Source organism: Drosophila novamexicana, unplaced genomic scaffold (genome assembly GCF_003285875.2).
Source record: "Drosophila novamexicana strain 15010-1031.04,08,12 unplaced genomic scaffold, DnovRS2.1 tig00000986-arrow-arrow-pilon, whole genome shotgun sequence".
Lineage (NCBI taxonomy): Eukaryota > Metazoa > Arthropoda > Insecta > Diptera > Drosophilidae > Drosophila > Drosophila novamexicana.
Window position 1 is genome coordinate 1,742,972 of NW_020824835.1, and position 17,560 is coordinate 1,760,531.

Genomic DNA, 17,560 nt, shown 5'->3' on the forward strand with positions numbered 1-17,560 from the left:
TTGGCAGCGCACATGATGAATTAGTTTTGATTAGGCAACCCCATAGAACTCCGCTCTTGGCATTTGTACTTTTTCAATGTCACATAGGTTGGCTTCCCAGCTTAGACACTGAGTTTTCAGCTAACTTTCGCTGATCTTGGCATAATATATCAGAGCTATTCTATTAGTCAAATGTCAGACATGGTGCGATACGCCACAATATTAATTACATATGGGCTACCGACTGAATACTGTTCCCCTTAATTTTGTAGCTACCTTAATACCTGTGGATAGCTTTGAAATGAAGAGTTTTATTTGAACATTTTGGGTTAATCTATTAGCCAAGCTTCTATTGAGTCATCTTCTTAATATGCATAACCAATTTTGTATGATTAAAGACTCGTACAATTATTACTAAAAATATTTGTATGAAATATAAATAATTTGTATATAATAATTAAAAAAAAAAAAAAAATAATAATAATAATAATAATAATAATAATAGTAATAATAATAAATAAAAATCTAAAAACAACAAAGTATTGACATAAAAAGCAGGAATTTTAAGATCCTTGTGGCTCTATGACACTATGCAACATAATTCTATACATTGTAACGTTTCACCCGATATTTTTTTGTGAATTCGGGAATTGGAAGCGCCTTGCACTCTTTGTGTAGCCTGCACTTGATGAGAATTACAAGCGTCCAGCAATAAAAAAAGGAAAAGCAAAGATTTTTATCTCGTTTTATACATATAATAAAAAGTTAACTAAAACCAATTGTCATTTTCATATTTAAGCCCTTTCTTATTTATATAAGATTTCAAAATCAATAGCTTGATAAAATAAATAATTTAAGTGAATTCCAAACTAAGTTTTTTCTCAAAATATTTTAGTGGAGGGTAGATAAGGCCAGGTTAGATTTAGGCTGAGTGTCGGCTACCAAAGCGACAGTCCAGGATTTATTTTCTTATTATCAAGAACAGACAGAAAATGGAAATTCATGAAAAATGCTGTGTAGAAATCTATAAACATTTTGGGACTTAAAAATGATTGTATATTTTTTGTCCTTGGAATTATAACCTGTTTCATGAGGCATATGTTGGCTGAATGAAATGCTGATAATGTGGCTTGCAGCCACAGGCCAAATCATTTAATTTTCTTTTTAGTTTTCCAATTTTTATATATTTTTCATTATTTTCTTTTTTTTTTTTTTAGCTGTAGGATTGTTTAATGCAAAGTCGTGCTGTTGTTGTTGGTGTTGTTGTTGCCCAGCATTTGGAAATGGAAAATGAAATTGTGGCTCGTGTTGCATGTGGCATGCAAAGTTGACTTGGTAACTGCCAGCAATTCTATTCATTTACAAAATAAATCACTAACGGCAACTCATTAGCTGTTAAGCAAAGATATTAAGCCAAGGCCCAAGAGAGATTGCCTGCATGACATTACAGCCCGGGACCAGGCCGGTTTCTCGACACTGTCACTACCAGGCCTCGGCCGCCGTCTGTCTGCTCGAGACTCATCATCAGTTGGCAGTGACTGGCGACACCTCGCCTGGTGATATGGGCGCAGGCGTTGGGTGACTCCTCTGGGCTGGGTGGCTGTGCACGTTAAATGCTGGAAAGTCTTTTCACGCGGATTGGACGGCATTTTGGGTGCGATAAGAGATCGCGGCAGTTGGTCATATATTGGCGCTACCGAACGACAAGTTTAAAAATTGTCGCTGCTTATCGAATAGAAATCAATTTGCGTCCATATCTGCGGCATGCCATCTGGACACCTAAACAAGTCAAATTGGCGCACTTAAGGCGACATCCACGCGGTTCATCACCTGTTCCACTCGAGGATTACTGCTCAAGGAGCTCCCGTCTCAAATAATTTTGTTTGCGCCTGTCATAAGCGACCAAACTGGGTAACTGGCCATTGGTAGCCACAGCTCGCGGCTCAAATTGTACCGCAAGCACACAAATCACAAACACTGCTCCATCTCCAGCGCCAGCTTGAGCTGCAGTTACAGCTTCAGCTACAGCTACATCTCCTCCTCTCTATGCCCGCCCAGCGATGATTGCAGCGCAGACAAGAATTTCTAGTTTGCAGCCAAGGCGAACCTTAACTGTGGCAGGCCAGGCCAGGCCAGGCTAGGCTTGACCAGGCCGAGGAAGCTGCCGCGAAAGCATTTTGCATTTTAATACACTTGCAAAAGGTATGTTTACTTTTAAGTATCCTTATATCCTACTTATATTGGGGGTTCATTGGCATGGCCTACATTTGGCGCATGTTAAGGAATGTTGAGAACAAATATTACAGGTCAGTTTACGTATCAGATGCGAAAGTATAGTAGAATGATAAAGGCATCAAGCCTATAAGATATGAAAGATATGAATCATCAGTTTCTGTATTCTAGATCTGTATTCGAAAGCATGAACATAATTAAAAGTATCATCAATATTATATGAAGAAATTGGGGAAAACAAAACTTTAGCAAATATAACTGTAGAGCTTATAAAATGTATTACTTAAACTTAAAGTCATAAAAAAGATTAGTACAGTAAATATTTATGTTAGTTCCAGTAAGGTGACATACACATAGAAATCTAGGTAATTGGGCTCTTCAGCTAAACTAACTTTCTAGAACTGAAATTATATTTTATTTTAATTAAGTCAATCAAGAATTGACAGCTTTTCAATTTCTTATCCACATTAACCGAACTTTAAGGCGGATTAGCAAATAACAAATTTAATTTATGATCAAATTAATTCTGACAAATTTAAGAAATGTGAGAACTAAGGCTAAAACCAAAACCTGGGCTTATACTACAGGCGTGGATTCGAACCGTAAGCCGAATCAAAAAAGTTTCTTGTTGGGCTTGCAGATTCCAAAATTTAAGCTCTGAATTGGTTAGGGTATCTGGGATGCGTAATGGAATGAAAATGCTTTCATTTCTCGGGCATTTTTACGATAGAATTGCGCTCATAACTTTGGCCAGGTAACGTCGCGATGTTGCGTCGGCTGCTCGTCTTTTCCGGCCTAAGTAAAACTGAAGAATTTCAGGCTCGACATGCGCCTGTCGCTGCCGGCCGATGGCTGCGCAGTCGACGCTGGCAATGTCAGTGGCTGAGGCAGGGGCAGGGGCATAGGCAGGGGGAACGGCAGTGGGATCGGGAGCTGGCGCTGGGTACGCTAGTCGGGCGACTTTCGAGCGCATGTGGCTGCCACCGAGTGCAGCATCGTTTTGAGTTTGGAACATTTCATTAGTTTTGAGTGCCGGCATATATTGTCGATGTGGAGCTCTGGTCGTCGTCTTCAGCTTTGCTCTGGCTATTATTTTCAATTTTATAGCGCTTTTTATTAGCGCGCTGCATTTCGTTGGTCATATAGCTGCAATATGGACGGCGCTTTATATGGCATAGATATGCTTGATTGAAATGTATGTGGCGGTAATTTATATGGCCATAGTGAAAGACACGGCTAAATTTGAAATTTTTCTGTTTTATTTGTTCAAAAATTGTTTGCTGCCAAATTTGCATACCATTATTATCCTTTTATATTTATATATATATTTAAATATATATATATCCTTTTTTTTAATATATATTGACACAAATAAAAACTTAGATCTAGGTATATATGTATCGTATAAGAGTCGTTGATAGAAAAAACTGATACAGCTGCAAGTTCAAGTAAGTTAGTAAACATATACGTATATGCTGAAGGGTGAGGGGGGGGGGGGGGGGGGGGGGGGGGGGGACTATTCTATAGAAATAGATAGAACTAAATACGCTCTTAAAACTCTTTTTAGAAATGCTTAAGATTAATACAGGGACAGTCTTCGAAATTAGAGATGAGAATTGAGAGATCTTATTTGTTAGCCTTGAAATGTAATCGTAATCGTACTTTTGCCTAATGTGCACATTTAAAACATGGAAAAAACATTAATACTGTAATTAAGCTGAGTTGAATATGATCGCACACACAAGAAAAAACAACTGCAATATAACACCTATAAAAATCTGCAAGTTTTCTTATTTGTATTTTTTCTTTTTCTGTTTTTGAGCATTTTTGACTAATATAATAAATTTTGTAATACTCTCTCGTTTAGCTACAAATAATTTTTAGCTAGCTAAGAATGCATCAATAAATACATTTATCCAAATGTTTCAATTCTGAATTTTACACAATCCAAATATGTATATGTATAATTGTTTATATGTATGGAAGAAAAACTGTCCATAAGCAACATCAATAAATAATTTGTTAATGTATTGTATGTACATGCTACGCTTGAATACATACATTCATATGTGGAACATCATTTTTTTTATTTACCTAGCACTTTTCTTTTTATTTATTTAATACACAAGAATTAAGTATTTTGACATTGAACCATGCATTGAATAAACAATATAAATCACAACGTTGTTAATTTAAAATTCAATTAGTATATATTTAAATTTAATATTTTTTAATATTTATATTCTTTTGTAGTGTGGCAAACATTTATGATTCATTTTCAGCTTGTTTTTAAAAATGTTTTAGCTTATGTTACATTTTTCTTCATTTGTATTTTTTGATGGCACATAAGTTTCACACATTCGAATTTAAATTTTTCATGTATTTTTTTGAAGGCTCTTTGCGACCTGTTTTGGTTTTCCCATCAGTTTGTACATTTACGACGTTAAATATAATTTTATTTATATATAATTAATTTTCCTTGAATATGCATTCCGTTGAATACGTAATTTCCAAAGCCATTTCCTTATAGAAATATATAGATCGGAATATGCATTTGTGCTCCTTTCTAATCTTAAGTTTAATGTTGTGTCTCATATCAGCGGCTATGCAAAATATGCGCGTATCATTTAGGCATATTCTACTGTACTTCTAAAAATCAAATTTGCAGCTTAAACCATTCGTTCCATTCGTTAATCAGCTATCGTTGCTTAAGTGGCACTAAAGTTCCATGTAACTAGTTTCTAACTTTATTTAGCTTATACTTTAGTTTCTTATGGCTAGAAGATGGGCTCACTCGGGCAAGCTGCTCATATAAGTATGTGTGGGGTGTGCTGCTCCTTACTGAAAATGATAAGAGTTTGGCAATGGAAATAAAAATAAAAAAAACATAAATATGTTTTGTAAATTATATTTTGTTGATTTTATAAAATTGTTATATATTTTCGAAAATAAAATAAGCTAATTATAAAAAAGGTTTCAGCTAAGAACTAAAGCAATTTAAAACTAATAACTAATAAAATATATATTATATATATTCTTATTTGTTTGTGATATACAGCAACTTAATTCAAACGATTTTTTATTTATTTTTTTTTTAAATTAAATTTAGATTTTTGTTGCCTTTGATTTCGAATCAATTAAGGAAGTACAAGGGGCATTTTCAACACGTCATTCACATTGTAATTATATTTTTTAATTATAATTAATAATTATAATTTGTTGCACAAGTTTTAGTTCCTTTACCTAACACACGTTCAACTTAAGTTCTTAAGTTCTGTAACTTATGACATGCACAAAAATGGCTGCTTTTATATCTTATGCTTATACAAAAATGATATGCTAAAGTTAATTTAAATTTTCTTTATCTTTTTCAATGTGTGTCTGGGTGTGTTTGTGTGTCTGTGTGTGTGTTAAACCTAACCACTAAGATGCTAAATAAGTTAATAATAGACTTTAAAATGCTTAACTGCAATAAATTAGTTTCTTGTGTTAGACTTATATTTTGTTTTCATTTAAATGAACATTAGCTATGCAAAGTTGAAAAAGATTATAATTGTATTAAACATTAACTGGTTTTATTATTTTTGTTTTTAGTTATAGGAAATTAAAATTAATAATTATTACACATGAGATCACAGTATTAGAGACATAAGTTAAATATTTGTAAATATTAATCTTCTTTTTATTTTGCGTTTTCTTTTTCTGTTTTTGTTTTTTTTAAGTTTATTATTTTTTTATTAGAATTTGTTGGGTTAGTAACTTTGTTTTTTATTTGTATTTGTTTATGTTTTTTTTTTTCGTGTGGCTGCTCAGCTTGTTGCGGCTGGAGTTAATTTGATATAGGCTATGTTTCACATATGTCTTGCGTAGATGTTGCTTCTAGCACAACCCAAAATTACGGCTACAATTTTGTAACTATTTAGCTAATTATTTGTGGCGTGAGTTTACTAAACTTTTGTTTATACCCTTTTTTGTTTGTTTAAATTCAGCATCAGCGATTGACTCCTGCATAGATATTAATTGGTAGATATATTGAATTTTTATTGTATCTGTTGCAAATTTAAAGGCCTTGGCTAAGCGAATCCTGAGTGCACAGGAGCAGCTCGCTCGCGTCCTGACTAACCAGCATATAGTTGAACTGCCGCGGGCTGGTTAGCGGTGAGAGTGTTCCATAGTCGGAGGTCAGCGCTAGCTCAAAGGGCAGCGGGCTCGCATCAATGTCCACGGCCAGGTCCAGATTGATGCCCAATTCATCGTAGGCCATTAGCTCTCGCCCACTGCTGGAATCAATCGAAGACGTTGAGTTCGCTGCGGTCTACATGCTGGTCGCACTGGACGTCACGATGGCCAAATCGGCGGCATGCAGCAGATGATGATGCTGATACTGCTGATGTTGCTGTTGCTGATGTTGTTGTTGCTGATGTTGCTGCTGCTGTTGCAATTGCTGTTGCTGTGCGGCGGCTGCTGCTGCGGCGGCAGCGGCCGCGGCTTGTTGCTGCTGTTGTTGCTGCTGCTGGTGCTGTTCTCGATTCAGCTTGGACTCCTTCTTGATGCGCTGCTTTAGATGCACCTTGGCATGACGCTTCTTCTCGTCGGAGCGCGCGAACTTCCTGCCGCAGATGTCACAGCTGAAGGGCTTCTCGCCGGTGTGAGTGCGTATGTGGGTGGTCAGGTGATCGCTGCGACTGAAGCTGCGCATGCAGATGCGACACTGGAATGGCTTCTGGCCGGTGTGTATGCGTATGTGGCGGGTGAGCTCATCGGATCGCGAGAAACGCCTGTCGCAGTTCTCCACTGGGCACGCATAGGGACGCTCGTGCACGGGCGTCTTGCTGGGCCGATTCGGATATTTGCGGGGCTTGACGGGCACCAGCTTGAGCGGCACGCTGCTTTGCTGGTACACCTGCGAGAGTATCTCGTGTCCCTTGCTGGTGGATGGACTGTATTCGGCCAGCTGCACGGCAGCAGCAGCTGCAGCGGCAGCAGCAGCCGAGGCGCTAGAGTAGCCGGTGCCATTTGAGCTGGGCTGCATGTCCGGATAGCTCTCCTGTTTGGGTATGAGCACGCCCAGCGCTGCGTTGCTCGAGCTGGCTGAGGATGTTGGCCCAGGCATTACAAGCGTCTGCTGTTGCTGCTGCTGTTGTTGCTGTTGCTGCTGTTGCTGGACAACGGCGGCGGCCGCTGCATAGTCGGCAGGCGTATCCAGCCACTGATATTTGGGCGTGCCCACGGATAGCTGTGAGCGTACGGCATACTGTTGTTGCTGCTGCTGCAGCTGCTCATGGCTGTTCTGCAGATCGGCAAGGCTGGCAAAACCGGCGGTTGATACTGTAGCACCACTGTAGGTTGGCGGCGGCTGCTTGAGCAGCAGCGGCGTGCAGTCCATGCTGAGACCCAGAAGCTCGGCATGCTGGGCGGCAGCCACTGCAGCGCGTCCATCATCGTAGGGCGAGGGCGTGGCCGCGGCTGTTTGCTGTTGTTGCTGCTGCTGCTGTTGCACGGCGTAGTGGGCGGGCAGGCTGAACATGGGCGGCTGGAAGAGCGACTTGTCCGGACTGGGCAGGCCCCAGCTGTTGCCCAAGCTATTTGACGGTGGCGACATTTGGCCGGGCAACACGCTCAGCTGTGGGGATGCCAGTTGTTGCTGCTGCTGTTGTTGTTGCTGCTGCTGCTGTTGCTGCTGTAGTTGCTGTGCGGCGCTCATTGTATTGTTGTTAGCGTTGCCTGTCGTGGTGAAAATGGCGCGATATGAGATTTTGCCAGGCAGTTGTTGTTGGTGTTGTTGTTGTAGTGCATGTTGTTGATAGTGTTGCTGTTGTTGCTGCTGTTGTTGTTGTTGCTGTTGTTGGTGTTGTTGTTGCTGCTGTTGGTGTTGCTGATGTTGCTGTTGGTGTTGATGTTGGTGGTGACTGTGATGATGGTGGTGATGATGATGATGGTGTGGTAATTGTTGTTGCTGTTGTTGTTGTTGGTGTAGTATTTGGTGTTGTTGTAGTTGGTATTGTTGTTGGTGTTGCGGCGAGCTCAAGTGCTGCTGCTGTTGTTGGTGGCTGTGTTGACAGTGGCTATTGTTGTTGTTGTGGTGCAGCTGTTGTTGTTGTTGTTGTGAGTGTGTGTTGTTGCTGCTGCTGCCAGCTGCTGTGGTTGTTGTGGCTGCGGGCGAGCCAATGCTTTCTGTGTTGTTGGCATCGCTCGCTGTTTGTTTTGTTGTTGCTGTGGCTGCTGTTGTTGCTGTTGTTGATGTTGTTGTTGATGATGTGTTGTGGCTGTTGTTGTTGTTGTTGTTGTTGTGTAGTGGGTACATGTTACAACTATTATTACTTGATTCTTCCTTGACAATGGACAACGCGGGCGGCGTGCTGCGCTCCTCCTTTAATGGGCTGCACGAGGACAACACAGGACTGGCAACCGACACAACCTGAGGCTCCAGCGACAGATCCTCGGATTCAATTGAGCCTGCAATGAGGTGGAAATGAATTGAAAAAAACTTTAGTCGTTTTCTAGCAATGCTTGATATTATCTGTTAGCTCAGCTTAAAACTTGATAGAGACTGCAGTTTTTCTTTTTTTTTTTTTCATTTTTTTTTCTTCTGTATTCTCCCTGCCTCTGCCGATATCAATCACAGTTCGCTTGAACGGTCCTGGCATTGAAGTAAGTGTTATATGGGCTGCTTTTGCAGCTGGGCGCGCTTTGATTTCGCGGAAATCGAACAACACGGGAGGTCGCATCATCGCTCATCGTTGTCGTTGAAGTTGCTGCGGAGTTGCACCAAGTGGTGGCAGCCACTCACGTGAAGCAATTTACGTGCTGAAACACGAGAACAACAAACTCATTACCAGTGTTGAGAAACGTCATATGAAATGACCAAGGGGGATGTATATTGAAAGGCTGAAACATATATTTTTTTCGTAAATGAAGTATTGGGATACTCCAATGTAATTTGGATCATTGTGCTCTAATAAAAGGTTTATATTTTCCTCACAAAGACAGTGTTGGAAAATAACATTGATTACAATTATGTTACTCTAGATCTTTGGGTTGTAATATATAAAATGACAAAGAAAACTTATAAAGAAAATTAAAAACAAAATAGTATATAAGTATACTTCTAAGACTTTCAGGGCAAGTAAGAGTTGTTAAAACTTACTATATACGTAAGCTTTAGCCAGCGTGCTGCTCATGATTGTCTTGTCACGCGACCATCTCTAGCCAGTCAAAAGTGTCGGCCAGAAGACTAATTACGCGGCTACCGCTGGGCTCGCATCCAGGCCCGTTTGGACAGACTTTTGCTGGACTGTTTTTGTTGTATTTTTCTTGCCGGGGCACATCATGATGATCATTGTCGCAGTCATTAATGCCACAGCCGTTGGCTTTGGGTATTGATTGAGTTGCATTGCGCCTAATGTGCTGCGACATCAATCTCGGCTAGGGCTGGGTGAGTGGGGCCAACTGAGCGGGGCATGCGCTTGAATTCACAGAATTTTTGCTACAGCGATATCAGCAGCAGTCAGGGAGAGGGTTAGGAAGGGGTAGGAAGAGGGGTGATTGCCTTAGACATATGCCATATATTGTAGGCATAATTAATGCCAGTCGCAAGTATTTTATTTGGCAACGGAAACGCAATTGGCCAGCTTTATTTTGGAGACAGCAGACAATGGCATTTTTTTCTCTGTTTCTTGCCACTTGCCACTTGCCACTTGCTACATGCTACATGCTACATGCCACATGGCACATGCATAACTCATCCAGTTGGCCATAAGTAATGCCAGTGCCGGCTGCCAAGTTTAGCGATTAAAAGCTGCTTTATCATTGTCCGCCAGCCAACTAGAAAAGAAATACGCGCACCCTCTCAAGCCCAGCCCCCTGGCGCATGCAAATTGTTTTAATGTATTTTTATTTTGTTTGATATATTTGCTTAATATTCCTTCTTTATTTATTTTTTTTTTTTGCGAATTTTCGCTGACATTTTTCTGTGCGTGGGCCGAGCGCTTGTCAGGCGACTGCGCCAAATTTATGAGTGACATTTTTTGGCGCGACGCGTCCAATTTTTAGCTATTTCAGCTACTAAATGCATGGCATATGCACATTTTATATTTATGTCTCATTTTATGCATTTTCAATTGGTAAAGAATTGTTTAACAAAATCTGGCCTAGCATTTCGTATTGTTTCTTAGCTTGTGCTCTCTGCAAAAACATGACGCGAGCAATTAAACTCAATTGTTTTTGATAGCGCTCGGAAAATCTAGTATACTTTATTTGCTTTGCCTTAATTCAATTAGAAATGCCTGTGTGTGTGTGTGTGTGTTTTTCTTGTTCTTTTCATTTTGTGCATATGTGATGCCCAGAGCTATATATGTGTATTATATCGTTGATATCGTCTGGACTCTGGCGTCGTATCTGTAGCCGAGCAAATTGCGCTCGAAACATTGACACTGAACGGAAATGTTTAATACATGTGCCGACAACACATTGTTGTTGTTGCTATTATGTATTATTATTATTCTTGTTGTTGTTTTGTTGATTAATTAAGTGCTTTTTTCATTGTTCAGTCTTAGAAGACTTCACTCTCTTTCTCTCTTGCTCTATTAAGTTTTCTCTCTGCAATGCAATTGAATTTATTTGCAATTAATAAAAAGTAATTTTATGACTACGTATATTTATGAGCCCATATAGAGATATAGCCATTAAATGTCAAAATTTTTATTAATGCGAGGCAAAAAATAAAATTGAAAAAATACGCATACACATGTATATACATATATATGTCAAGCTCTTCAGCGACTCTTAACATGGTCCATAATTAAGTAAAGAAATCACTAAACAAAATTTTTTAATAAAATTGGTACTTGAAATTTGAATGTTTACCTTTTGATTTTGAACTTGTTTTCTGCGCAGAATGAGTGTTTAAAAAAGAGACAAATAAGAGTGTGTTACAAAGAGACAGAGAGAGAGAGAGAGAGAGAGAGGGGGAGGGAGGGAGCGAGAGCACAAACTAAAGACTGCAGTTGCTGGATAGCTTTCTGGACCCGGCTGAGGCTGATTTATGCAGCGACTTAAGCCTGACAACGGATTAGTTGCATATTTAGAGTCTGTGGAGTCTTTTTGGAGACTGCAACTGCAGCATGTGGCAGCTGCATCCATTAGCAGCGCTCAGATAAAGAAACACCAAAAGCAAAAGTACGCGCATATCGCAGTGTTTCACTTCATACCCTTACGATTAGGCTGTGCCAGCTATGTCAAACTGTTTGTCCTGCATTCATCATAAGAACTGTATTTCCGACCTATGCAAGCATAGGTATAAGGTGCTCTAAGTGCACGTGTTGCCTTTTTAGCTTATCATCTTTTCTTTGTACCTATGCGACCTTTAATCAGAACACTATATGATATGGTTGCACATAATATTTCTGCAATGTGACATAGCATTTCGTACACAGACTTCTGACAAGGTCCATTAGCATATAGCTCATCTGCAGCTTAACCATATCACATAGATGCGAATTGGGCTTCCAACAAAGGTGTCGCTATGAAATTTGGTAAATGGTCCTCAAATATGATCTATGTAAATGTAGTTCAGTTTATACTTAAACATATTAAGCATAAGCACATAAGCTATACCATAACATAATCTGTAGCTATATTTAAGTTAGAATGTCGCCCACTTGTTAAGTGCAGTACTTACCAGTAATTGGCGGTGGTTCCACCACTGTGGATGGCCCAAAGAATGAGGGTATATCGCTGGAGGTGGTTACCGGCGTGTTAAGATCGCCGGGCAAGGCCTCAATCAGCTGCTTGGCCTCAACGGCGACGCCGTGCTCTGTGGCCGTTACGGGACTCTGTTGGCTGGTGTTCAGCAGGCTGAGATGTGAAGCCGAGCTGCGTCCGCTGCTGGCGGCTGCTGCGCTGCCGGCAATTGGCTGCGCTGCCACGTTGCCTGGACTGCCGCCCTGTGTGGGTGTGGCTGTCTGATTGCGTGCTCGCAGCACCGAGTTGTTGTTGTTGCTATTGTTGTTGCTGTTGTTGTTGTTGTGGTTGTGACTGGCCGCTGTCGTGTAGTGTAGCAACGTTTGTCCGCTGCTGCTGGCAACAGTTGAGCTGCTGCTGGCGGCGCCTAAGGCGCTGCCACCGCCAAACTGTGCGGCGCTCAGGTAACTGGCTGCCGAGGGGCTGCTGCTCTGCGCCGTGCTGGTCTTAAACAGGCACGTGTCAAAGCTCAGCACATTGAAATGGGCCGCAGCGGCCGTTTCGGTGAGCAGGAATGCGTGATGCGTTGGCGCCACCAGGGTTTCAAGCCCTTCCATGATCATGGCCGCTGATGGAGTTCCAGGGGCAACGCCGCCTAAAAAAAGACAAATAGAGAAATGTATTTGATTAATAGGAGAAATTTTATAAGGCATTTTTATACATATTATATATATTCATTATTATTATTATATATTCAGGGTTCTTTGCATTTTAAAAAAAATTAATGGATCTTAAATCAATTTAAAAAAATGTTCAAACAAATAAATTTACATAAATACAATAAATTAATATATAATATTTAAAAAATATAAAAAGCTTTTAAACTAAAATTTCAAAAATATATTTTTATATTATTATACGATTTTTTTTATATATAATCTGTCGGAATCAATAATTGTGTTTTTTTTTTTTTTAAATGTGTGGACTAAAAAATTCTTGTGGATTTTTTGTTAGTTGAGAATTGATATATTTTCACGATTTATTGTACTTTTTTTATCTTTTACGTTAAGCAATAAAATCTTAAGCTAATTAAAAAATGTATAAGAAATCGTGTGCATTTAAAAATAAAATAAATATATATATATATATATATATATATATATATAAGAAAGGGAATTTCCATGATCACAAGAAAAACGCTCATATCTTAAGTTAATTGCTTAAAAGAATATCATGAGATCGAGATCCCTGGGGTATAGAAAAAAATATATGTGTATATACAAACATATGTATGTATATATACAATATACATCTTTATTTATATATTTGCGCAGGTATCTATCTCTGGGCAATTCGAAAATACTCTTAGTATTTTATATTGTTTATAAATTAGCTAAACTATCGTTTAAGTGAGCTTTACAAATCTAACACAATTTTACTGATTGCTCAATTAATTGCAATTTTCACAGCTTCAGCTTAATTAGACGAATAAACCGAACGGTTTACATACAACTTGTCGCCTGTTTCAATTCGTTATGAACTGTGCGTTTTGGGGCACATAAAAAAGTAAAAAAAAAAAACAAAACGCAATATTAGAGTCTGGCGCAGCGGGTGGTGTCGACATCGAAAATCGTGCGACTATAAATTTCAGGTCGCTTTTTAGCCACAATTTTAATTGATTTGCCATGACAGCTGTTCAATTGCATAACACGCAGACGTTGACAACAATTTATGAACCACAAAACAATTTAATTTGCCACAAACTGTCGCATCTTGTCGCCGCTGTTGCTGTTGTTGTTGTTGTTGTTAAGGTTGTTGTAAGACTTTCGTTTTTAGCAGCTGGAACTGCGCCCACGCCACGGCAGCTAAGCAATTAAATTAAAATCGATTAAAAAACGCTTAAGTGGACAGTGAGAAGTAGAACATGTGGCTTTCCCACAGCTGCCCACCTCCGGCAACTGGGTCACAATGCATCGGGTCAAGCGTTGACCTTACGCAATGGTCAACGCAAAAAGCTAAGCAGCAAATAGTTGCGCAAGCGCAATTAAAAGCCGCTCATATGCCATAAACTTGGCTTATAATTTGGCAAACAGCATGGATTTGACTGGCGACACGGACGCCAAAAACATTTCCAGCTCCAGCCTGCGCGGGCATCTGAGAGTGAATCTTGTGGCGATTGTGGCGTCATCTTTGAGTGCGTCGCGGCTCGACTTGACCGCGTTGATTTGCATTACAAGTGCACTCGTGTTGACAGGCAGCTATGCGCCAAAATAACTACCGTGCCCGCCGCGAAGCCGACAGACAGTTGCCACCAATTGCTAACCCAAAAGCCGGGACTGCCTCTCGTCTCCAGCTGGTTGGAGCTCTTTTGGCACTTTTGCTTTTTTATTTACATTTGATTTCACGCATAATTTCCGTGGCAAAGTGCACTCGAGACGAGACAAGCAGCGAGCGAGCGAAGCAGCAGTGAAATTACATTCAAGATACGCACACATACACAAAGCTACAGCCACAGCCAGAGCTACAGATACAGATACATCTACAGCTACAATGGTAGCGCGTGCTGTGTATTTTTTTTTTCTGCTGTGACTGCCTTTTGTTGTTGTTTCATTCATTCATAAAATTATGCGCCGCAGTCAATAATTTTTACAGTCGATCAAAGATTTGTATCTGAATACGAGTGCCACATGAATCATTCACATCTCGAACGGTGTTTGTTTTTATTTTATTTTTATTTTTTCGCTTTGCGGGGCATCAGCTCAACTGAACTGAGTCGAACTGGTCCGTCGGCTGCCTTCTCAATCTGTGCTCTGATCTTGGCCAGCTACGGCATCAGCTTCTTCTTGTGCGCTTAATAACTTGGCTAACAATTGACACTCCCTTCAAAAATACAACAAAAAAAAATCGAAGCGAAGCTGCGAACGTTCAAGTTGTTGTCGCTGTAGTTGTTGCTGCGGCTGTTCGTGCCGCAGACATTTACATTTAAAGCTGGCCTACTACAGTCCATCTTGGCCAAGTGCTGCTGCTTGCCAACTAGGAAAAAAGGTAATGTTTTTCTGCATCTCGTGCAAGCCGACTGTCCCCACGAAACCTAAGTCCAGCCAGCCCTAGCATTAAGCGAAGCTTGAACTAGTTGCGAATTATAAGCAGCCAATTGCTTTAGTTAGCGAAATAATGTATATTTTGCAAATATTCGATTACATTGTGTCCAAATATGAGAATAAATATGCATTGGAAAGCTTTATTTTGCTGCCTTTGACTAGAGTCTGTATACACAGTATTGAAAATTTTAAAGCGATTAGAGTGAAATCTACAGAAAATAATAATAATAATAATAATAATAATGTATATAGTGTCTACTGTATTCAAGTTTTAAAAACTATTAAATTGAAAACCGCAGCAAATAAAACTGTATTCTTTTGGAATCTACAGAAAATAATAATAATAATAATAATAATAATGTATGTAGTGTCTACTGTATTCAAGTTTTAAAAACTATTAAATTGAAAACCGCAGCAAATAAAACTGTATTCTTTTGGAGAATATTATTTGATAGCTTCCTTCTTTGTCTTAACCAAGTTCGCCTTAGTTAGTTAACACTGTATAAAACACATATAAAGTTATATGTATAGTAAATCTTGTATGTCTGTTGCCCGTTTCTTTCACTCTGCATAATTTTGCATAGCATTTTCGTATAGTAGTCGCCGTCTTAGTCGCCTTAGACGGATCGAGTCGCGTTCAAGATTTTTGCCATGAATGAATATTGGCACACAGCTTCGAGCCTCATGAGCTCGATGAGGAAGAAAGAAAGGTACGAGCAACAACAAAAACAACAACAACAACGGCAACGGCAACAACAAAAATAAAATAAAAATTGTTATGTTGATATTATTTTAATTAAGTTTTGCCAAACCGGTTGCTGTTGTGTGTCCGACTGGTTCCGCACAGTTTCATTTGGGGTTCTGCTCTTTGAGTGTTAACAATTCGATAGATGGGCGCCAATTTGTTTGGCTTGGCAAGTGGAGCCCGATCTTGGCGCTGACCCACACTCCGAGACAGACAAATTTCAATGCATCTTCGGGCACGTTGTGTGTAAGTGTGTGTGTGTGTGTGTATGTGTGTTTATTGTTGCTTTTAGGTATTTACGAAGACCCCTCATTGAGGATTAAGTTACGACCTTATCGACTTGGCTACTTAGCGGCTCCAAAAATAAATGCAATCTGTTGTTTTTGGCTATTATTTTATGTACATAGCATTTTTTTATTGTTGTTATTGTTGTTGTTATATGATGTCTTATGCAATGACAGGCAGCAACAGATTTGCATAAAGAGCTCTAAGATTTTATATCACACACACAATAACCTTGGGCAAAAAGCGTCCAAGCAACAGCAAAAGGCCAAACAACAATTAACAGCAACAAGAATTGGTATTTGGCTGTGTTGATGTTGTTGTTGTTTCTGGTTATTAACAGAAAAAGAAATTGGAGAAACGCCTTGAGAGGCGGCGTCATTAGTCAAAATGCAAAAGACGTGCAGTAAAAGTATCTGGCAGCTACATAGATACAAACATGCAACTCGCATGCGACACGGACGCGCCACAGATGCAACAGTGAGGCGCAACAACTCGCTGCCATATCAGAGAGCTGGCAGATGCAGGAGACAAAGACAAAGTCCATCATTCACGCAGCGGGCAGCGGCTCGGACAACTGAACCAGCCAACAAGTTAAGCAGTGCAACAGCAACAGCAACAGCAACAGCAACAGCAACAACAACAACAACAACAACAACAACAACAACAACAACAACAACTGCAACATGGAAAATGTATCTTTTGCCGACGCCGTCTTTGCATGCGTAACACTTTGTCACACTTTTCATGCCAACAGCTTCGACTGAGCATGTTGTTGGTTGCTGTTGTTGTTGTTGTTGCTGTTGTTGTTGCTGTTGTGTTTTCCTCATGAGAACAATTAATGAAAATAAACAGCCGCAGGCACTCCGACAGCAGCTCGAATATATTGCACCCTATAAGCAAGTTGCAAATAAGTGAAGGGACAATATGTGAGCTAATTGTAAATCAAACTAAATAAAAATTATAATTAATATGAGAAAATTGATTAAATAAATAAACAAATTAACATTAAATAAATATTTATGTAATTGCAATCAAAAAATATATGTGCTTCCAAATAATGCAGAGAATATATTGATAAAATAGTTCGTAAAAATAGTTTTTAAATTATGTGTTAAGTTAATTTCAAAAAAAATCTACATCATTAAAAAAATACCGAATATCTTGTACCCTATATGGGGAATATGCCAACGGTTAATGTTTGAGCTAATTGTTAATTAAACTAAATAAGATATAAAATTAAATAAATAAATAAAATAATAATAAATAACTGTTTTTATTATTAATAAAAAGAAAAAAATTATTTTTTTTATATTCATTAAGAAAAATGTTGATTCTAGAAATTGTTTGTCTTTATAAAGTAAGAAAAGTATTGATACTTCATAATATTTTTGATTTGTTTGAAATATTCAAGTATTCAATAATAACATTAAAATAAATTTCTTGTATCAACGAGTACTCCATAGTTTTCCAATAATTTGCCCAAATTGAATAATATAAGCCATAAGCAAAAGTCAAGGGCTCAAGGTCGTCTATAACT

At 39.0% G+C, this 17,560-nt stretch overlaps 1 protein-coding gene across 5 annotated transcripts in view; it reads right to left on the reverse strand.

Moving 5' to 3' along the window:
• Positions 1-4,939: 4,939 nt before the first annotated feature.
• LOC115765731 (AF4/FMR2 family member 4) overlaps positions 4,940-17,560 on the reverse strand; it is a 52,687-nt gene continuing 40,066 nt past the window's right edge. For 3 of the 5 annotated variants that reach the window (XM_030709395.1, XM_030709394.1, XM_030709396.1), the window contains 3 exons: positions 11,891-12,547; positions 8,533-8,667; positions 6,497-7,935 (listed from right to left, as the gene is read on the reverse strand). In XM_030709395.1, the coding sequence (XP_030565255.1) occupies positions 6,527-7,935; positions 8,533-8,667; positions 11,891-12,547 (2,201 nt within the window). In that variant the 3' untranslated portion in view covers positions 6,497-6,526. Of the gene's footprint in view, positions 5,053-6,496; positions 7,936-8,532; positions 8,668-11,588; positions 11,767-11,826; positions 11,844-11,890; positions 12,548-17,560 lie in introns of those variants that run through there. The other 2 variants (XM_030709398.1, XM_030709397.1) reach the window with 2 other exon arrangements.